At 44.0% G+C, this 23,980-nt stretch overlaps 1 protein-coding gene across 1 annotated transcript in view; it reads right to left on the minus strand.

The window, feature by feature from the left end:
• RYR2 (ryanodine receptor 2) overlaps window positions 1–23,980 on the minus strand; it is a 533,272-nt gene that overhangs the window by 82,328 nt on the left and 426,964 nt on the right. Inside the window, 10 exon segments of the mRNA XM_036016051.1 lie at window positions 3,992–4,043; window positions 5,431–5,534; window positions 7,265–7,361; window positions 9,044–9,156; window positions 12,919–13,053; window positions 15,683–15,742; window positions 16,754–16,924; window positions 20,204–20,296; window positions 22,814–22,901; window positions 23,312–23,552. Of these exon segments, the coding sequence (XP_035871944.1) occupies window positions 3,992–4,043; window positions 5,431–5,534; window positions 7,265–7,361; window positions 9,044–9,156; window positions 12,919–13,053; window positions 15,683–15,742; window positions 16,754–16,924; window positions 20,204–20,296; window positions 22,814–22,901; window positions 23,312–23,552 (1,154 nt within the window).

Raw genomic sequence — 23,980 nt, forward strand, 5'->3', positions numbered from 1 at the left:
TGCCAGGGGGAAAAAGTGAATAAAATCCATATGTATAGGGGCAGAAGCATGGAATAGAGAATTTAGGAGACTAAAGTTCTCTATTCCATGCTTCTTAGTTAGAGCTAAAGTTAGAGAAAACTGTAATAGAGGATACTTCAGACCATTCAAATATCCAGATCAAAATAGGGCGAGCTGGCCAGAACCTTCTGGAAATTTCAGAGACTGCATACAGACTGCATCAGCAATATCATGGAGGTAACAGAAAAGGTGGCAGCCAGAAAGGACATGGGCCAGCCACGCACTGCACAGGACGAGTCACTGCCAGGACAGAATGCCAGAGACACAGGACGTCTGCAGGACTCTCACCGAACAGGAGCAGGAGTCAGCAAGTGCTGGGAGGTGACAAATGGTATCTGCCCCTTTAAGTGGTAACTCAACTAAAACTAGATACACGTGTGTACAGCTGTATGTGTGATGTGTGTAGCATGTGTGTGTGATGTATGTGTGATGTGTGTGATACATGTGAATGAACAAATATGTACAGCAATGGAAGCTTTACCAGAGGAGAGCAAGGGTACCTGGAACCTAAGTTCAGGACGATGGTTCCCTTGCCAGGGACAGGTGGGCTGATGGGGGGACCATAAGCTCACATGCAAGTCATCGGCTAGGTGTTCGTTTTTCACCTGAATAGCGACTTCATGGGTATTTCCCATAATGTAATGTGAAATAATGTATTACTGCTACATTATGACTGAGTAAACAAAATGAGGCCACTGATGGACCGAGGATGATGACACTGTGTCATGAATCCAGAGCCATAATTAACCCGATTCTGGGCTCCCATACTTAGACTGTAAGTGGAACCTGACCACAGCAAACCGTGGCTTCAGAAGGCCCTACAGGAGTGAAGATAACATGGAGACACAGTCTCTCGAGCTGAGTTCGAGTTTCAAGACCCAGCACATGAATCATCACACCAATACAACACGACTACCGGTGAACTCCGGGAAATGACGCAGGCCGCTGCCACCTTAGACTCCTGGGTCTGGCTCCCTCAGTGAAGACAGATGTCCAGACACCACATTCTAAGTCTGATGTCAGCCACCAGCCCTGGCCCCTTAGAGAAACATGGGAAGGACACTCTTCTAGTCTGTAGTTGACATACGTGGACAGCGGTGTCTGACACTGGATCATGAAACTGAACTTGAAACTGTGTGGCCTTGGACAATGGTCTGACACCATTAGAGAACTGGTGTCACACACCTAGTTAAGAAGCACATCAACTGTCAACATTAAGCTACCCCAGTGAGACATAGCAGACATTCATACATGACATAGATTGACAGGCAAGCCCGAAAGGAAACAAACTCTCGATCTGGCTGACAAAGAAAATGACTAAATTCTTATCATTGTACAGCTGAGGGCAAATGTATGGGATCCCAGGCCCGACAGCAAGGGCTCGGCCCCACGCACACAAGCAGGGGAGTCCCTGCCAGGGTTCTGTGCGTGCCCATTTACGGGCAGCACATGCTGATGTATTCATTGGTCATGTGTGCACAGAGTGGCCTGGACTGAGGACCACAGCTTGGCAAGCCCAGGATGAATTTAACACTAAAAGGGGTAAGATTATTCAACTATGAAGGGAAACATCATGGAAAAAGGGTGAGCTTTACCACATACTGGACTTCCTAGCAACAGAGATTACATTCAGCTTCAGGACACAGCCGAGCAAATGCAGTGACCAGGCAGATGGGCATGTCAGCCCACCCCCAGGCCAGGGTGTCTGCCCATCTGCCCGCTCCCTCACTGGCTCCCTCAACAGGACACGGCCAGGACGCCTTAGTAATCCTGACCAGGTTCCCTCTTCCCCATCTCCTCATGTACTCCAGTTACAGCAGGTGCTCCAGCCCTCAGCCATGCCCCTGGGTCCTTGGGCTGGCTCGGCCCAAACCCTCTCCTCAGGACAACCTCCTGCCTGCTCTGATTTGCAACTGGTCCACAGAACCACGGGGAAGATGGCACTGCTGCCTAAATCCACCTTCTGGATCACCAGGACCTGTTTTAATACAGGGTCGGGCAGAAGTAACGCCTACTTGAGTGTGGCTGATATGATAATAATATGGGTATAATAGTTTTAAGTTGAACATTTTGCCTAAAATGTCACATGGTGTGCTTGAGTGTCCTATTGTTATGTTACAGGGTTACATACTTATGATTTTGTAATAAAAGATTTTGTAAGAAAACAGGGGCGTTATTTGTGCCGGACCCTGTAGTTGCTGGTCGGTACCCCACACCCACCTCCTCCAAAGGAGGAAGCGTCTTCTTCTTAACCTTTTAACTCAAAATCATTTAAAACTATGGGTTTCAATCCATTAATTGGATGTGAAATCTATTTAGTGAGTCATGGTTTCAAACATTTCTAGTAAAGATTGTGTTTATTTTTAGAGACCAGGGAAGAAAAGGAGAAAGGCAGGGGGAGAAACACGTGTCAGAGGGAGACATGGATTGGTTGCACATCACACACCCCCAACCAGGGACTGGCCTGTGGCTCAGGCCATGGGCCCTGACCAGGAATCGAACCAGCAACCTTTCGGTTTGCAGGACAATGCCCAACCAACTGAGCTACACTAGTCAGGGCTCAAACATTTAAAAAATTTAAACAGAATAGAAAATATCAGACTGTAGTGCTCAGAGGAACAGTATAATTTCATGAACATTTTCTTTCAAAGGATCTATTTTCATGTTTCCACAAAAATGCTGGAAAATGGGACTGCGAACCAAAGTGTCGCAGGTTCGATTCCCAGTCAGGGTACATGCCTGGGCTGCAGGCCAAGACCCCCAGCAACCGCACATTGATGTTTCTCTCTCTCTCTCTCTTTCTCCCTCGCTTCTCTCTCTAAAAAATAAATAAATAAAATATTTTTTTAAATGCTGGAAAATGTACTTTTTACTGTGGGATATGGTTTAAAATAGCCGTTTTCTACCGGTGCACTGCAAGAGTGTTTGAAACATGGAGCACCTGACTGTTTAGTCAGGGGCACTGACCTTTTTTCCCTCCAATTGTCGAATTTTAAAAAGTGACAACAGTCAACACAACAGCTGCCCCATGTGAATGAATGAAAACTTTATTTAGTTTCTTTGTCAGGTTGGCAAGAACACACTTTTGGTACACCGCAGGGTGTTAGCTATCAGTGTGCATGCCCGGAGACCAAGGGTGGTAAGCCGCTGCTCTGAAGCGAGGCTAGACAACGGTGACAGTCCCTCACGCTCTGCAACCCGCCATGCTGCTCTCCCACCCACGTGCACAGCCATGCTCCGCAAGGCAGTCCCTTGCCTGTTCTGCTGAAGTCTTCCCGCAGGCTCAAATCTCTCTCAGAAAAGTAAACAAGGAACGAACAAACAAAACAATCCCCCTTCACCTCCCGTTCTTTCTTTCTCCTCCTCTTCCATTTTCTCAGGAAGGTCCTGCCAAGCTCCTCCCACGGGAGCCCCACTTTCCTCCCCACAGCACCCATACCAGGGTCCTCCCCGCAGTCCTGCCCACAGAGCTGACGTGGCCACGCGGTGAATAGGTACTCAGTCCGCACCTGTGGAACCTCAGAACGCAGCTTGTCGCCTGCACACCTGCTCACCAGCGCCCGCGTGCCTGCACACCGCAGACTCTCTCCTGCTGTTTTACAGGCTCCTTTCCTCTCCCCAACCCTTATGTGTCCTCAAGGTCTGATACCCAGCCCTCCTCTCTGCTCCTGCTGCCCGCTGCTGGTGAGACCGCCATGCCCACAGCTGCAACTAACCTTGTGATGCAGACAAGGCCAGGTGTGTAGTTACCAGCCTTCCGAGACACTTAATGCCAATGTGACGTGAACATCACTCCACATTTGTGACTTCACTCAGTGCCTAAGGTCTAGGGCATTTTATTTCATTCCAGAAATATATACATTCTCACCCTCTGTCAGATAAAGTAACTGTACTTCATTGAACTTTAAAATGAAGACTGATGTTTATTTACCTTTGCCATAATATCTGCATAAGCCATGTATAAAAAATCTTCCTCCAGTTTGCTATGAAAAACAAGAAAAAAAACATTGTTTTTAAGTAGAAGGCTCATCAATCACCATCACGTAAAACACCCTGTATTCTTCAACAAGTATACATTTTTTTAATGAAACAAACACAAAACTTAGGCAGAGTAATGATCTCAGACCTCAAACAGTGGCCCACCTTACCTTCTGGAAGAGACACAGTAATGATTTACACATAAATGCAGTAACTTTCATTTTCTGGAAACTACAAAACTTGGAACAAGCAAGTTTAAAGGAGGCAGGGGCTCTTGACAGAAGTGACATTTGATGGAAAGACTCCCCATGTTATTGTGCTATAAAAAATCATCATAACAATTCCTTAAAATTAAGAAAAGTTTAAATGTTTATTATCCTCTTTTTAAGAAGTATGGAAACTGTTAATTTATAAAGAAAGGTTTCTATCAGAAAAAACTCACTGCAAAGTTATTTTTGCAGTCTTAAACTCCAGCCATCAGAAAGATCCATTTACAAGAAAGAGCTCATTACCTGGCGATGGCAGGGACAGTGGCTCTACACTTAGGGATGAGATGCCTCATTAGCTAGGAGGTAATAAGGGAGGGATAGAGAAATTGCGAGAGAAGTAGAGGTCGCTTCGGTCAGAGGGAGAAATGCTCATGGCGTGGCCTTGCTGAGGCCGAACGTCTGCTGAGGACTCTGGGAAGCCTCTATGCACATGGGCTGGGAACCAATCATCTCCCGCTCCTGCAGAGAGTGAGGGAAGCCTCCCAGGGAGGAAGCAGATACAGGTTTTGGCCTCGGAAACCTCTCGTCTAAGAGCCCGTCTGGCAGGGGCCTGCAGGAGCGGCAGCGGGGCACATTTTGGTTGCTGGCCTGGGTGTGTTTCTCATGTAATCCACAGAGGTCTGGCCTTTGTGGCTTTGGGGGAGTCACACGAACAAGACTGCAGAAGCCAGGAAAAGGGAGGAGGCCCTAAAACAGGCCTCACAGAGACCTCCCCTTGAGAAGATGCCCCTCCCCCAGGGTTCTTAAGACCTCCTGCGCTGTGCTGGCACCAGCCCTTTGTCACTACTGGTTCTCTACACAGGTTTGGTGCTAACATTTGCTTTGAGCTCTCTGTTTTGTTTATAAAGGCTGCTTGTGATAAACAAAAAAATCATTTTGTAAGAAGATTCAGAAGCAAGTGGTCAGCGAATTACAAACTGTCAAGAACAACTAGAGTAGGTATTGAAGCCTGAAACTGAATGAACGCTGGCCCACAGGTGTAATGGGACCGGTCCTATTTCTGGACAAGGCTCTCTCCTAACCAGACCCGATGAAACAGAAACAGGAAGACGGGACACAGACTCCCAACACAGCACCTCGTTCCTCTCCCTGCGTCTCGCACGGACCCTCCTCCCGACCATACCACTTCTCCGTTAGGGCCGTGCGACTGAACAGGAGGATCAGCTGATGCAGAGGGTCCACTCTCTTTGGGCCTTCATCTTCCTCTGGGGGGTCTGCTCCAGGCTTCTACAAGGTCAAATTCATGAAATTCACATTTCAGTGAAATGTCCCGTCGAATCCGGGAGAAATGGGAAGGCTACAAATGAAGAGGAAAAGGAAAGCCCCCTCTTCTGCTGTGGCAGTGTGCTTGTGAGTGTGTGTGTGAGGACATGTGAGCGTGCATATGTGTGCTAGGCTGTGGGTGTGCAATGTCTGTGTGAGCGTGTTTGGGTATGTGTGCATGTAAATATGTGCATGCATGTGACTGAGTTTTCTCATGTTTGTGTGTGCCCATGTGTACATGTATGAGCATGTGATTGTGAGTACACATGTGCATGTAATTCCGTATGTGAGTATGTGTGTCAGTACATGTTGGTTACTTCTTTTCCATTTTCAGTTACTTTTAAGACTTAAAAAATAAGTTTGTACTACTGGATAGAACTTTCACCATGAGGAAAATTATGAAGCATTTTTACCGATGGTAGAATTAATTAATCCTGACTTTTTGTTGAGTGACAATGAATTTAATATATTGATTAACTTATTCATATTGTAGTGACTCTGTACATAAATGATGCTCTTTCCTGACTTTAAGGTTCAGTGTTGCAGGAACTGGGTAAATTTCTACCATAAATCCAATATTCTACCATTGGTTTTATTAATTGTTTTTTATTGTATTTTTTCCATTACTATTTATTTCTCTTATACACTCTTCTACCTCCACCCACACCCCTCCTCCCAACAATCACCACACCATTGTCTGTGTCCACAAGCTCTTTTTCTTTTTGGCTTGATCCCTCCAGCCCCAACCCCTCCCTCCCAGAGCTGTTGGTCTGCTCCCTATCTGTGAGCCTGTCTCTGTTTTGCTGTTAGTTCAATGTGTTCTTTAGATTCCATGTATGAGTGAAATCATATGGTACATGTCTTTCTCTGTCTGGCTTATTTCACTCAGCATAATGTTCTCCAGGTCCATCCATACTGCCACAAAGGGTGAAATTTTCTTCTTTTTTACAGCCAAATAGAGTTCCTTTGTATAAATGTCCCATAGCTGTTTTACCCACTCATCTACAGATGGACACCTGAGCTGCTTCCAAATCTTGGCAACTGTAAATAATGTGGCAATATACATCGAGGTGCATACATACTATTTAAATTAGCATTTTGGGATTCTTTAGATAAATTCTGAGAAAGAGAATAACTGAGCCATAAGGCAGTTTCACTATTAATTTTCTGAGGTATCTCCATACTGCTTTCCACAGTGGCTGCTCCAGTCTGCATTCCCACCAACACAGATAGGATTAAGGCAGTGGTCCCCAAGTGCCAGCTCACTATTGTGCCCGGTGACACCCTCCTCGCTCTCCCTGACACCTGCGTGATCCCTGTCCTGCTTGTGCCAGCCTGCCATGTCCAGCTCTGCCTAGTTTTACATGACAGCTGCTTTTCATTTGCTTTCATCAACCTTCAACTTATTTTTCGTGACTAATTTCATTTTGGTTCTGCCATTATAGTTTTATCCTGGTTCTGAGGTGTTTAAAGGTGCTTTGGGGATGACCTCAAAAGAATAACAGAATCAAAGTTTAATCAATAATTCATCTTAAATTTTAAATTCTCCCCTAAACACTGAATGTGTCAACAATCAAGAATAAAGTTTCCTAAAACCTCTATGTGCAATGAGGTTTTCTCTACAGTGTCACATGATAACTGCTCACACCATTAGGCCCCAAACCCTTTCACTTTAAAGCCCATTAAAGACATACTGCTAAATCTTCTATCAGTTTATCTTCAAAGTAATGTTCTTCTGTTTCAATCCAGGACTTTTCATATCCCTGAAGGAAGAGATTGACGGCCCGATGCCTAAAAGATGAGCACAATTTCAAACACAGTGTTGTTTTTTCAAATAAATTAAAAAGATATTACGTAGTATTTTATCACTAAACCTCTGTGCACTAAAATAGAAATAAACTCTCTGCAACTGACTGGAGAGGCACTGTTTGGAGGGGACAGGGCAAGGCTTCTGAAATGACACACTGACTTTGGACCTGAATCCTGGCTTCGCCACTTCCAAGCTTCGTAACATTAGTCAAGTTATCTCACTTTGCCAACTTTCATTTTTCTAGTTCATAAACCAAGGATAACCTCATATCTACTTCTGTTTTGTGGGACTCAAAATGAGATAAAAAATACAAAGCAGACTGGATAGATGCTCATCAAATGGTAGCTATTATGAAAAAAAGTGGCTCTGAGTAAACAACGTAAAAACTCTGAGGAGAGGAACTCCTCGGTACTTGAGCTATGGTCAGGCACCAGGCCCAAGGGTCACAAATCAGGTGGGCCGGGGCGAGCACACACCCACAGGTTCCGTCCTAGAACAGCCATGAGAAACAGGCCCAAGAAACAGCACAGACTGGGAAGATCCATAAACTCATCATGAAGTTATGAAGAGAAATAGACAAGACTCCAACAGAAAAAAGAGAGTAAGAACGGATAAAACAAGGGAATCCCACGAGAATCTCAGAAGTCGAGGATGAGGCGGTGCTGCAGCAGGACAGGGAGCAGCAGGCCACAGAGCCCTGGGGCGTGCAGTCAAGGGTTACAAAGGGCCCTGGAGAGGAGGCAGAGGAAACGGCCCCTGGGGACCAGTATAAACTCTTGTACTGGAGAGAGGGGTGCAGAGGGCGGGCCCGACCTCACGTGTGTAAGAACCACAGTGTGGACTGCAAACAATGCCCCGTGGAGCCCTGGCAGAAACCCCGACTCGGTAGCAGAGGCCCGGCTACTTCTCACAGGTAGATTAGCGTATTCGCTACAAGCACCGAGTTCGAGAAGCACTGGAATAAGGGACACCATTTTGGAAATGGCACATCAGAAAGGGCGGGACAGCAGACTCTGTGACAGCATAGAAGCCAGGTCAGCACCGCTGCTACCAACCTGAGAGGAGGTGGCAAGCAGGTGCGTGAGGAGGTGGCCACAAACGGAAGTGCGAGGTGACCAGTTCAGAGAAACCATGATGGGACCTCTGGAGTCCCATGGGAGTCACCGGAGAAGACTGTCCCATGTGACTAACTGGTGACACCGCTGCTGAGGCAGCGAATTTGGAAGCAGCTCATGGTTTTATACTCCATGTGAGGAGATGGCCAAGAGAAGAGGCTGGTGGTCTTGGTGATAGGAAGGTGTGATGTTTGTTGTTTTTTAAGTCCCTGCTTTATATCATTCATTCATTTGTTCATTCACTTACTGAGTGTCAGCGTTCTGGGTACTGAGGGTATGAAACTGGACAAAAGTCTAAAGACTCGCAAATCTGAGCCAGGCAGACAAGCAGCTTCTGAGTGTAAATGTCACTGAACATCACATCAGAGACCACAGTTCTCTGAGAATAACCAACCAAGGAAGACAAAGTCCGTCATTACGCACAGGAGCCAACACGTCTCCTCTGTCGTCCTCTTGCACTACGGTATTCACGTCAAGGTAGGGGCTAGACCCCACTGCTTGTTTGGAAACATAACTTCAACCTGTCATAAGCATTAAACAGCTCTGACCTTGGCAGGTTGTAGAGAGGAGCCATCCGGAAGCAGGCCACCACCGCCCTCTTCCTCTGCTTGGAGAGCAGCTTGTGCCAGACAGCCTTCTTAGAGCGCTGGGGGTGCTCCACCTGCAGGGGAGACGGACAGGCGCGTCAACCCCAAGCTCGCCGCAACAAGCTGTATTGAACAGCTATGCCTGTTAGCTAAAAACTTTTGCAATTTAAAGTCCAAAAGCACCTTAAAATTATGGGAAAGCCCATGTCCTGAGAGTTACCTAATGCTAAATTTGCAATAGTTTAAAATGTTACACATTTTTCTTAGCAAAAATATACTTTCCCAATAGTGTGTACTAGAAGCAATGTCATCTCTAAGATGGAAGAAATATAAAACCACTCTATAAAAAAATCAGTTTGCATCCTTTTCAGAATTTGGTTATGGCTCTAAAACATTTTCTATCTATACAAAAAATTAACCCATTTTTATTTATGTACCCATTTTAACTAATTTTATCATAAGAGTTACAGCAGTATTATACATAGAAGCACTTAAAGAAAAGTCTAATAAAAACTCTATTGTTTCTTAATATATAGGGTGACACTAAGATGACCAGGCTTCATGAACACATTACTAGGAATGAGTAAAAGGACGTAATTTTGCAAACATGTTAAAATATTTAACTATTTTGTTAGGGACAAATGAGTAAATGATGCAAGCAAGCTATTTATTTAGCTAATGGTGTTTGGAACTCCAAGAGAAAAAAGAGATTAATTAAAAGTATTAGAGAGAAAGTCCCAACATTTAATTCTAAATTAATTAGTAATCTCTAGGCAATTTAGCACTTTACTTCCCAGACTGTAATATCTCCAACGCACACACGTAGATTTCTGGAAGAAATAAAAATGTCAGGTTAGCTAAAAAAATAAAACTAAATTTATTATCCTTTGCAGTAATGGGTCAAAACATGACTGTAACAATGCTTGAGGAAAATCTTAAAAGTGTTTGGACTCGAGTGGTTTAGAAATTTTAAGAAAGCAACTTAAGTTGACACTTGCTTCTGTGACCCTCTTCCCTCCACTGGACCAGTTAACACTTTTTGACAACTATCCACTTCAGTTCTTTCCTCAATGACTGTGCCAAGTGAAACAAGACACTGCAGAGACTTAACAGAAAGCAGAACCAATGGCAGTGTTGTTCAAATAGACCCAACACATATCAACTTAAAACTCCAATTTGAGATCTAAGACTGTAAATGGTAGCTTTTATTAGAATATGGCATTCTACTAGCATAGCTGACAGTCACCTAACACGATTCAAGAGCCTCGACATAGGAGATAAAGTAGTAGCCCCATCCAGGTAGCTCAGTTGATTAGAGCACTGTCCTGATATGCCAGTGTTGTGAGTTTGATCCCCAGTCAGGGCACATAGAAGAATCAATCAATGAATCTATCAATGAGTGGCGTAACAAATTGATATTTCTCTCTCTCTCTCTCTCGCCCCCCCAATCAATCAATAAAAATATATTTTACAAAGTTACAAAAATATATTTTAAAAAAACAAGATACAACAGTGAACATGGTAGAAAAGGTCTCTTTCATCATTAAATTTACCACTTGGCACAGCATTTTATTGCACAAGAAAAGATCTTAAATAGTGAGTATGCCTATATATTAAGTAACTGGGTATCAGTAGAGTCTGTGATCCAAAGACAGACAGAATGCCTGGCTGTGCCAATGAGCCTGGCTGGAGATTGAGCATTAGGAAGTTCCATGGAGACAGCTGACCTTCATAAGTAGAATTACCAGGTGTACAATACAAAATCCACATTCGCAAAGGCAGCTGATGCTGGAGATAAATTAAACCAAGTATTTCCTGTGCATCCACTGTTCTTGCACTGAGTTTAGCAAGTGAAGTATTACTTGAAAACTGAGTTACAAGTTAACATTAGAGGGATTAAAGGCATGAATTCTTCAGACAGGTATCTCCTACTCTCTCCGATCTTTTGATAGTTGATTATTTCTTTTTACTTCTGTCCTTAACATGTGAATGACACTTGCTGTTGACTAAAACCTGACTGCCTTAGCTTCTCCAGATAATTCCTACTTCTCCTTTAAGATTTACACAGGGATCACCTACTCCACAACTAGATCAAGCCCAGGGCATTGTACCCTCTTCAGCACATTGTGCCCAAGCAAGCTATCTCATCACACACACATCTGCTCAGGTGTCCTCACCCTCGTCTAGAGCTCCAGCGACCTGAGTACAGGGACCGAGTTCAGTCCCAGTGCCTGGTGAGCGTGATGCCACCATGAAGCTGTGCCCTTGGATGGGGCTGCACCCTCCCATGGGGCTGCATCCTCGAAGGGAGCACACTCAGGGAATGAATGGATGCTCAATGAAAAGAATGTTACTGCTTTGCAGATGGCATTGTTCATTATGATTGTATATATTTATGAAAATATAATATCCAAATAAAATAATTAGATTTCAATATGCTTCATTTAATGTATCTAAAATTCATTCAAGCAACCCCAGCTATGTTCATGGAAACCAGGAAGAATTAAAAACATATGATACAGCAATGATACCAGAAAGGGTCCTCTAGCAGCCATTTAATGAAATTTAACAATCTTCCTAAATATGCACATAACTCTGGAAATACAACTCAGACTCTATGTATACTTCAAATTCCATTGCCTCAGATCCTGTCGTCTGCTGATGGATGATAATCTGTATTTATTTGATGTTCCATGACAATATTATGGAGACAGGGAAATGTGAAATCTCCTATATTTTTACAGTACATTACATTACTCATATTACTGTGTAACTTAGATGAAACACATCAGTTGCAGTATGGCATCAAGCCCGAGTTCCCTCTCGCCAAGTACAGTGACATAGCATATGGCACTGGGCTACTTAACTGGCCAGGACAGGGACAGGAGGTCATTGACAGTGTGTGTCAGGAATCAAAGAAAAGTGTGCACCACTGCAAAGCTGCTGTGTTCTGCCAAGCATTTGGGTGACGCAACTCCTGTGACCACAGGGCGTTTTGCTATTTATAAGCCGTGTCAGGCAGGCACTGTCTTGGAGGCCCAGTGACAGAGGGCGCTGTTGGTTCACTGTGTTGTTTTTCAGAATAGGACTCGTGAGAATTAAATAGAGACTATCTCTGTGTTGCAGATATTTTACTTCCACCACAGGGTCCCTTATATAAAAATATAACCCGCTGACTGATAACGTTTCAAATAGTGTTGGTTTGGGGATTCTTGAGCAAAGATAATGAATAGGAAACTCTAACACACAGTGAGCTTTATAGTTTAAAACAGGGTGCAACTAAAAATTATGTAAAAACATTATTCTTACATGGTTTTAATAACAATGCATTGTTCTTTAAATGGAATTTACTGCTGATCTTGGAAAAATTGATCTAGCTCAAAAATATCTCTAATGAAAGGAAAAACTTAAACATGAGACAGAAATTTCAAATATCAAGCCAGTGAAAGACAGTAGGTCAATGTTTTTTTGAGTGGTGATAAAGATGAAAAAGCACAGAGCATCTGAAATCATGTGGAATTCCTGAAATTTTTGGTGGAATGACATAAAATTAAGTATATAATCCTAATTATCTGCATAATTTTTGAGATATTTTGAATAAAATAATTAAACAAAGGCCTTGATCTCCCTAAATACACTGTCCATATATTGCTACAAAATGTAAGTTTAGAAATTGTACATATTAAATATTAACTACTCCTGAGTCATATATTCTTTACAATGAATATGCTGAACATGTAATTTTTTGGCCCATGGTTAACAATTTGACATGCCTTTTTAAAAAAATGTTTGTGCGTGAATTAGGTAAATACAACTGAATGAACACAGAATCTCACCTGTTCGAGGTGGAAGAGCACGTTGGCTATGTCCAGGACTCTCTCCACTGTCTTCTCGGGATCTGAACTGTCTTCAGTCCTGTTGGGTAAGTCTTTGTAAAGGGCCATTTGCCACCTAATGGCAGGGTCCTCCAGCTGCAGAGCAAAGGCAAAGGTTCAGAAATGCAAGGCTGCAGTGGAAACGGGAAGATCTACAACTACATTTGAACACTGCACCACACCGAACGCTGTCCGGAGATCGAGACAGGAAAGAAACTTGTCCTCAGGAAATTCATCTCTAGTGTGAAGACAGACATCAAACAAAGGCTTACAACTAGCGTAAGGGCTACTGCAAAGAAATGCAGGGCATCGCGAGGCTCAATCTGATCTGCTGGGGGCTGGGAAGATTTCCCTAAACTAGTGAAGTTTCAACTACGATTTAAGGATGACTTGGAAATATTCAGGAAAAGCAAAAAGCAAAGCCCTTTCATCTCTCTCTCTTCCTTTCCCAGTGAAACCCCAAGAGATGTACATATTCACTTTCACAGACAGTGCCATAGGGTCACAATTACCTATAAATGCAGGGACAAGGGAGCTTAGTCTCGCTGAAACAAAGTATCAATTAATGTAATCAATGGAGAGCTACACAATCATATTGTTACAGTGAAGGAGTCTACCCATTCTTCTTCCTAACACCGTCAAGTTTTCTATGTGAAAGGCATAACTGAATCCCGTATATCTCTAACGAAGATCAGGAATCACAGAACCAATGACAAGTGTCTCCACAGGGATGAAGCACATTGCCCCAAAAAATAACACAGACAAACTCCACCAGTAGAACAGCAAAGCAACCCCTAGGTCTCCTCCCTTTAACGTCTCCATTAAAAACGAGGGACCGAGGCGCAAGAACAGAGGTGGACGGACAACATCGGGTCCTCGCCAATCTTCCTAGGAAAGCCTAATCTGAAATGTCAGAAATTACTTCCATGTGGAGGCAAATGCAGAGGTGGAGCTTCATGCCCTGGATGACTCATAAACGCCATTTGTCCTATGGAAAAACAAAGTGCTTTTTCTCCACACAGTGCTTTCATCTGAGGACTGTATTTGGTTTGTCTGGATTTTAGTATGCATCCTTACTTTTTATGTGGCAAAATAAGTACAATCTTTATTCTAATATAAAATTACTTCCCCTGTCCCCAGAACTACCATTTCTTTTTTTTCTTATCATTTTTCATTGTTCTTTTTTATCACTTTTTTACTGTTGTTGATAGCTACCATTTCTACAGTTTCAAGACAATGTATTCAGGAAGGAGCTAGGGAAAAAAGCTTCATTTTTTACAAGTCTGCATGTCCCCTAAACGTGTGCTGACCCCCAGTGTCAAAAAGCATAGAATGAAGTGTTGGGAATAATGTGAGTGCATTACCTCGTCACAGTCCACTCTCATTCATCAGGAGAACTGTTAATGACAAATGTGGTTCCTTTCCTGTTCTCCTTTCTTCCTGGCTCCCCAGTGCTCAGCACAGACTATCTGAAGAATTGCTACCCATGACCTCTAGAATGTAATGGAACGGCTCCCTTCTGTGAGTCTGAATGTAACCTTTGGATGGGACCGTGTCCTGAAAGTGGCATATACCCGGGGCACAACCACCCAGCAGTGCTCGTCCTAGACAACGGTCCTCACAGTGTGGCCTCAAGTCCCCAGGGATCCTGACCACCTTTCGGGGGAACGTGATGTCCTCTAACACCATGTGTGACATAAACTCTTCCCTTGAGCTTCAGCTGGAGGCTTCATGAACATTTTTCAAATGTTTAAACTCTTTTGCTAACTGGAAAGAGAGCGTGATCTGGTGGGAATTAATCTTCCCTGGGAGGGTTCTCACTAAGTGTGTGACTCAACACACACCCAGGTGCATACAGAAGTGTCTCCCAATAAGTATATGTGGTTGTGAATATTGTAATGGTTTGTCTCACCTTTCTCATATTATATTCCAAATTGTTAAGAGCAAAACAATATGATTTGAACCTTTGGAAAGAAATATTTAATGCCCAGAAAGACACACATTATACTGTAGTCACTACTTGACGACAGCTGGCACTCTCATAATGAGGAGGACTCCTCAGAAAGGACACACGCACGCAAGCAAACAGCGGACTGAACGTGATGAACTGCTAGACTCCTTACGCAACAGGTTCTCTGAACACAGGAATAACTTACCCTCTGGCATCAAAACATTTCCAAGTAACAGTCCATGCTTACTTGAGTACAAAACCCACTTCCAGCATTTCTGTTTTTTACCCATGTTAAAAAATGGTGTCACAGTGATCCCCATTCATGGTTTCTTCTAAATGGACGCTCCCTTTTCTAGGTAACTCAGTTACCCCTGTTACAGCAGTTTTTAACACCTTCTGAGTACAACCAGCTCTTAAATACAGCGCATGTATCTAGTTTCTGAGCCCTAGGTGTGAAATCTCAAATTCTTGTGGACACACGTCTCCATCTCTTACAGGTCCTCAAACTCAAGCAGATGAAGGACATTTCCAACCTGTATGTCAACTAATGACATTGTTTTCGAGGTTTGGAAATCTCTGATGAGCTGCTTTATAAACACACTTGTTGCCTTGAGGGTTTATAATACAAAAGGATTTTCAAGTAGGATACTACTGATTAAAATAATATATTTTCATTGTCTTAATTGCTAAATTAGCATTATTTAGAATACTATTGTAAAGAGAGGCTAACCATGGCACAGATGCTAAATGCGCTTTAGCATGAATGGGGCTTACCTTGCCTTGTAAGTGAATGTTACTGCGGATTATATCTCGGACTTCATCCTCGGTGTCTTTCTGTCAAGACAGAAATGTTACCTGGGATTCCCATGAAGCGTCACCTGTTACAAGTCAACAGAAATCTCGCGCACCCCTTTTAAAACAGTGCATGTCTCAACGACATCTTCACAGGATTTGGATGCGTGCGGCTAATTTTCTGGTCTCTTTCAGATACTTTCCTGCCACCGCAGTGCCGTGAAACGACCCGCTCGAACTCCACAGCAAGTGCATTAAGACTCAACGGAACTGCATCTCCAGTTCACAACAGGGGTGGGACAGGAAGAAGCATGCTCCCTGGACTTCAAACGGAAGCCTGCCCCTCCTCGAAATACCCACAGAGTGATTTAGCACTTAAAACACAGCTCACGGGCAGTGCTAAGGCGCAGCCCTGCGAATCAGCTGTCAGACACCACCCGCCAGCCTGCGCTCACTACCTGGGCTCAGATACACAGAGGGCGCTGCAGAGGCCCCAGGGCAGGGGAGTACGGCCTCCAATCACCGTGAGTGTAGCACAGCTGTCCCATGTGTGTTTTTCAAAAACTGTACCCTCATAAGCTTAACCATGAAGATAAAAAAACAGGCCACAGGGAAACCCTGGGAACTTAAATCTCCACGCTTGTGAAGAAGAGCCGCTGGCTGGAAGGTCAACGCCGTAGCTCAGCACGAGCGGCACAACACGTTCTGGTCCCAACCCTGAAAAGTGGCCCTTCCTGAACTGAATACGCCGCTCATCAAAAATTGTATACAGGAGCTCATAGAAATCTGTTTTTTCACAACCAGTGACTTGTAACTTCCCATGAGGTTCCTGAAAGCACCCTGAAGATGAGTAATATAATTTAGAAGTAAAAACAGCCTCCAAAAAAAGTAGGCGATCATTTGTTTTGCCTGAGTCCTAGGGCCAGTGCAGCCGCACAGGTAACAGAGCACAGAGTGTGGGTGGATCCTGGCTCAGAGCCGGGAGACTGTGGCCTGCAGACAGCGGGGTCTGTAGCCAGGCGACTACGCCCTGCTCGCAAACGGGGAACGCACCATACTCAGCCGATTCTTGGCCAGGGCAATGAGCTCCTGGTCCCCGGGCGCACAGATGTTCAGCCCGATGGGCAGCAGCCGCTTCAGGGCGGCCACGATGAGCGAGGTCTGCACAGAGTAGCGGTCACCCTTCCGCCTCATCTTCTTCCGCTCCTGGTCGGAGACCGCCGCCTGCAGAACCGGACCGGGGTTAGGGTCTGTCTGCTTTCTCCCATAGCCGTGAACATTTCTAACCTGACTGTGCTTTCATCTTCTGCATGCTCTGCTGCTTCCTGGGTTCGGAAATCCTATTGAGAATTCTTTTTCTCTTTCCTTCTCAGCAACTTTGCTCATTTTAAGTCCTCCTCTCAGATTCCTAAGTCCCTACAATTCACTGGTGTGCATTTCTATTGAATCTTAGAAGGAAAACACGTTGTAATTCTAGAGAAGCTTATGGATAAATGAAAATTCCATGGTAATTTTACATATTGTATGTCTTATAATTTTCAATATTTGAGAAAAATTTAAAGATAGATGGTGCATTTTTGTTTTGACAAATGCCTGTTTTGCTAACATACCACATTATACATAACACTGTCATAAAACCCTTCTGCGAGTGCATAGGCTTGTCTCCTCGGGGCCTTAACCCCAACCTGGTGCAAACAGACACAACACACTAATCGGTGTTAGGTGAATATTTGGGATTATCTCTGGGTGACCTCTTTACAACTGCAAAGAGCCATGCCCCCTCAGGGGTCTCTCACACTTACGTTGAAGATTATGTTCGAACCACAAGGTCACCTCAAAGGTCAGGATCTGATTTTCACTGGGTAGTGAGTCTTCTTCTCATGTAGGGGTATGTTCTAATGTCAAAATTAAAATAATAGTCCCCTATCCACTTCTGCATGAATGTCAAATGTCTTTGTACAATAATTCAAACACTGAAGACATTTTCACAGAAATGCCATTTTAATAGTTTTGGGCTACTGAGAAAAAAGCGGAAGAGGGTATAATATACAAATAGTTTGCCTGCCCAAAAGGCAAATCCATATTGGAAAATCCATCACAAGAGGATGTTGAAAGTTTTTCCCATAAACAAGGAAACAAGGGAATTATCTTACAGTAATGCAGCTTATCTATTATGTTGCGTTAATTATATATTTCAATATATCGTCACATAAATCGTGTGTACTCCCTCAGTAAAACCATGCAACAGATGAGCGTGTTTCACTCCTTGTGTGAACTAGAAACATTATTTCTGGGGAGAAAAGAGGTTATTGCACTTATGTAATATAAAATTTCAAGAACATGTGCTGGCAAAACCAAAAAAAAAAAAAATAAGGAAGCAAAGCATAGTCACCAATTTCTAAAATTTTCATCAATATTATTTGCTTTCTATCTTGTCTTAGAGTGTTAGCAGTCATAGAGTAAAAATGAGAAAATTTAGGGACAAAACATTAAAATGGAGTGGCTCCTATCCATCACTTTGCTTTTCCCCCTGAAAACAGGACTTAAGTTCTACCACTGGTCGGAGCTCCAGCACAGTTCCCAGGGTGAGCCGTGTGGGAGCTATGCTGTGAGCAGCACTGGACACAAAGGGGGACAGAGGCAGAGGACTTGGGTAGAACCCACCGACGTCCACTCTCAAGACCCATGATCCGTCTCGAGTATGACGACACCATGTCATCCTCCCAAAGGAAACACTGGCCTCTCCTGCCCTCTCTGCAGGTCGTTGTCACCTCCAGCCTGCAGTGACACAGTGCGGGAAGCCACTAACAGGTTCCAGGTCAAACACTGTGAAATGTGTGCCATCCATGCAGCATTCTCCTGGGGCGGAGGCGTCTCCCCGCTTGATGCTCAGAATGCTGGCCCCAAGGACAGAAAGTTGCCCTTTCTTATGGGTGTTTCAGGGCACAGTCCCATGAAGCCAAGGACAAGTGCCCAAAGTGTGCAAAGCTTCAGCATCTGGTTCATGTGTGATGTCAAACATATGGCATTTCTAACTCCAAATAAGACTAGAGGTAGTGAGGGAGGCCAGTGTACAGTCCTGGGGGGTCACTCACAAAGCCGCCACTGACTGGTCCCTCGGGGTTCGGCAGGTGGCCCTCCCACACAGCTCATTTCCCATCATGTGTGGAGTTGGCGGGGACTGACTTCATGGGCCAGAGGCCACGTGACTGCACGTCGTAGGCCATGTGGTGGCATACTTTTTGTGTTACCCAAGCAATATATTCATTTTCTTATTTAGTGACAACTCAGTAACCACACATACATTTTAAAGTGTTTTGATAGGAAGTTCCTCCCTTTCCCAACGCATATGACAGAGAAAACACAAATCTAGAAGCCTGCTTCCCATCTGCTAGGTGAGAACCCAGGACTGATCCCTGTGCCTCTTCGACCCTGCAGCTGCTATTTCAAGGGCTGTGTACTCAGCACATGTGATGCACACACATCTGCTCTTGATGAACACAGGGCCCACTCCCCCCCCACCCATCAGTGGTTTGCTTTCCACAGTCTCAGTTCCCAGCAGTCAACTGTGGTCTAAAACTATTAAATTGAAAATTCCAGAAATAAACAACTCAAAAGATATTTTGAGAGAGAGGGAGACCACCCTCACATAACTTTTAGTATAGTACGTTGTTATAACTGTTCTATTTTATTACTGTTGTGGTTAATCTTTTCTGCACCTAATTTATAAATGAAACTTTATTGTATGTTTGTACAGGGTCAGACACAGTCCACGGTTTCAGGCATCCACTGGGGGTTTTGGAAGGTACCCCTGCAGATAAGGGGAGACAACTGTATGTGACATTGACCAGTCGTATGTATAATGTGCTGACTGGCTATCTGGCAAGCTTTTTATTCTGACACTTTGACACCATGGGGCCTTGCTGACCCTCATCTGCCCTTCCCAGGGAACGGCAGACAGTTCCTAGTGCTAGAAACTTACTGGCCTGCAAGCACATCTTTTATACATGAACCTACCAATCCAGCATCCATTTTCTGCAATCACTTCCTCTGCCTGGGCCCGATCTACCTGTCCTAATGATCCAGGGTCAGGTGCCAGACAGCCAGCGTCAGCTCCTATGATCCAGAGCCCTGAAATGATTCAAACCAACCAATCCTGCACCTGCTCACCCCGTCTCACCTGGGCCTTGCCCCAGACACCACAGTAAAGGCTCTTACACACGTTTCTCCTCTCTCCCCAGCTCCTGACTGACCCTGGGGCTCCCCCGCACGCCCCACCACACTGTCTGCTTCCAGGGAGCTGTGAGTACAGACTTCCTCCCTGACAACCGTTACTGTATGTGAATCAACCAATCCCTGGCACCCTTGAGACTGTGTGTTCAGTAAACATTACCTAATCTATCAAATCCCACTTATAAATCTTCAAAAAACCTTAAAAAATCAACCAATTAAAGTTGCATTCAGATAATTTTTAGTGCCGTGACACAGTGCATAAATAAATACCTTTGACATCTTTGACTTGGTGTCGGTAATCAGGAAAGACATGTTGTTGATTTCATTCTGGACGACAAAATTCTGCTCTTCTCTCTTGAAATTCTGAAAAGTTGCAAAAGAAATTTCAGTTCAAGTCTCCTAGATAAGAAGCCTGTGTGATCAGAGGTGGTACAGGACCCAGAGGGAATATTGATTTGATATGATTTGATATGTAAGACTTATCAAGAAAGGGGACAAGTATTTGTTGAATATCCGGTGAAGGTTGGGTAATGGCAACAATTCTGGGAACCTGATGTAAATGCTATGTTTCAAAGGCAGGAAAACCAAGGGTCAGAAAAGGTACATAACATGCTCATCCACCACAGGTGGAATAAAAACACAGGCCGGCCTGGGCTGGGGAAAGCACATCCTGCCTGCGGGGGTTGGCAGGGCCTCCCGCAGGCACGTGTGGCTGTGATGGACCTGTCCGTCTGGTCTGAGAGTTCACCTGCTGTCTAAGATTCCACACCACTCCTTCTTTCCCGGCCAACCTAGGGACACAGGGACACTGGCAACGTGACGTACCAGGTCTGGCACAGATAACGCCCCTTCTTTCTATCACAAAGTCATAAGCATGTAATTCTGTAACATAACAATATCTCAAGCACACCATGTGACATTTTCGGTGAGGTGTTCGAATTGAAACTATAAATTATTACACTCACATCATGCCCCTACCAACCACATTCTGGCAGGCGCTACTTCCACCGGACCCTGTATTTGAGCAGTGGAAGTAGAGAAAACACAAAACAAGAGCAGAAATAATCACAGAGTTGTAAGGAGAGGTCACCAATCTAACCAGAGGCCTTCCTTTATTAGATGAGGAAAACCCAAATTAAAAGTTCCACAGTGAGCATTTAAATAAATATGTTAGTGAGTGGTGAGTGATCAACTGTTTTTTGTGAACCACAGTGAGAAGAGTAAGCCGTGATGTTCATTCAGCTATGTGCCCTGGTTTCACTTCAATAACAACATGGCTGCTCACATAGTCTCACATTTAAATATGTGGGTAAGTGTGTATCTGTCACATGTTAAGAGGTTTGTGCTTAAATATACCCATAAGATTTAAAAGCACATGTTCAAAATTTTTTTATTCTTGAAAGTATCACTAGACATTCATTTAAAAACCTACTGATCATGATAAATAATCAAAACTATTCCAAAATTTTGCCTTACATACAAACTTAAAGAAGTTTCTTTGGGTCTTTTGTGATTGATAAAGTTGAAGATTCTCAGTTCTTCCAGGAAAAACACGCAGCTTTTGGTTTTCTTAAGTGATTTCTCCTGGGCCCTGGATTCCCAAACTTCCTTTAGAAGGTCCTGAGTGATCTAATGCCTCCCCTTACTCAGGGTAGGAAATCATTCCTTTTTAGAGGAACATAATTTCTTGTGATGTCACAGAAAATAAATGTCCACGTGAAACAAAAATTCACATGTTAAAAAAAGCCGCCCTGGCTGGCGTAGCTGCAAACCAAAGTGTCGCAGGTTCGATTCCCAGTCAGGGCACATGCCTGGGTTGCAGGCCACGGCCCACAGCAACCACACACTGATGTTTCTCTCTCTCTCTCTCTCTCTTTCTCCCTCCCTTCCCTCTAAAAATAAATAAATAAAATCTTTTTAAAAAATTAAATAAAATCTTAAAAAAAAGCCACTATTTCACATATTACTTCTATATGATGGGATTTTAAATATACATTTCTATACACATTTTGGTATTAAGCTTAACAGACTCCTCAAGGTAGGAAACAATTCTTGTATACTAAATATTAAGTGTAAAAATTTTATTTTTAGAAAATAGTACATTTTCAGAGTACTCTGATTTGTATAACAATCTGATTAAATATGCTAGGGACACAGCCCAGAGGATGAAACTGAGATTGTGGCGTTTGTTTTCACTTCCTCGGAGACTCCCATTTACAAAGTACCACAACATTACAACTGATACAAAACTGCTCAGATTTTAAAATAACTTGGGACAAAAAAAATAAATGCTCACTTACCCATATTCTGCTAGTTAGTGAAAATTATAGAATACTATGAAGTTCTTCTCAAGATTAAAATCATTTTCAGATTTAAAAACAGATCATTCTACTTGCAACACACAAAATAGCGGCAACTCACTAAAGACGCAATTAGTAAGTTCTACCACAAAGACTCCCAGCAGGAGTTTTATTTTACTCTAACACGTGAGCAGAACAAAATTCCTACAGAATCGAAAGTGTGTGATGACAGAGGAAATTCAAGGCAGCGACACCATCTGTCCTATGCAAACACAACTCAGTTTCTCAAACCGAGGCTGGAGCACCCCCGGACGCAGCACAGCACCAGCACCCGTGTCCACATCACCTGAGACGTAGGGCAAATGTAACCATGTATGGGCGTAATTAAAATTCCCTCTGATTCTGTGAGGACAAATGACGAAACTCAAATGATGGTTTATATTGGCTCCAACCCCCCAGGGAACCTGTTCTCTGCCCTCACTGTTAAGTGCCACCCAGCAGACAAGTTTGACAAACACTAAGGAGCTGGAAAATTGGCTAATAAGCCAAACAGCAGGCACTGCCGCACTGTCCTACTCACGTGGGACTTTGACCAGTAGATGAACACTTCGGCCACCATGCGGAAGAGGTCCTCAGCCTCCGGGGTGGGCTCTTTGAGCCACTTCGCCCTGGACCACAAAATAAATGAAGTGGTTGCTCAGTTAAACCTAAAGTTAAAAAATTAATAATGACCCTCCCAAAGTTGAGTCTGAAACCAAGGGACTTAGGGCCACAGCTCCCCTCAGAGCAGGCAGGGCCGAAGTCCCCGTCATCACGTTTAGAGGAACTCGAACACTGGACTGGCAGACTGCCGACGTTTACCTGCAAAACACGGACTGCTCCAGAAGCATTTTCTGATGGCAACCTTAAGATGTTCCATGAGAAAAAACTTGTCTAGAAATATTTGGTTACATTACTGATGGAGTCGTGAACACGCTATCACTCAGCAGTCAGTGAAGGGAGCCAGGAATATTCAGGACGCGAGCACACAGCAAGCTCAGGGCAGAATGGGAGAAATGAACCACTTTGGACACTATACCTGTTATTGTCCACAAATCGAATCAGGAGCGGGTAGAAGGCGTACAGGTCCCTGGCCAGCGTGGTGAACTCGTCCAGGATGAGAAGTTCGGCCTCGGACATGTCCCCCCGGGCCTCGGCTTTCAGGTGGTCTTCCTCGGAAACCACCATGGCTGCCTTCTTCTTCAGTTTCTCCATCAATGGCAAGAAATGAGTCTTCAAGAGCTGCGGCTTCACTTTATTTATTATAGGCTGGGAAAACACTGTTTGAAGAGAGACACCAATGTCGCACTCTGCGTAAGTGCTGCCACAAGGACACCGTAATCAAGACTGAAACTTGATTGAAGCCCCGCCCCCAGTACCCCTGCCTCGGCAGCTGGTCCAAAACTGATCACTGAATTGATATGAAGTTAATTCCTTGTTTTTAAAAAATGACTAATGGCTAATGCAGAATACAAAAAGAAGATATTCATTCACTTTGCAAATCACTTTGCAGTGAACACAAAAAAGAGAATCCTCCAAGCGGAAGGCTCCTGGGCCCTTCCTTAGAAGGGATGCTCACCTCTCAGCAATCACCCAAGATGATGCACTGTTCCCTCCCTGGACAGCCCCGCCCCATCCCAGTGCAAGAGCTGGGTTACATGAACCACGCACTGCTTGTTTATGTAAGGATGGGTGCACCTGTCAGCAA

This window comes from Phyllostomus discolor, chromosome 15 (assembly GCF_004126475.2).
Source record: "Phyllostomus discolor isolate MPI-MPIP mPhyDis1 chromosome 15, mPhyDis1.pri.v3, whole genome shotgun sequence".
Classification (NCBI taxonomy): Eukaryota; Metazoa; Chordata; class Mammalia; order Chiroptera; family Phyllostomidae; genus Phyllostomus; species Phyllostomus discolor.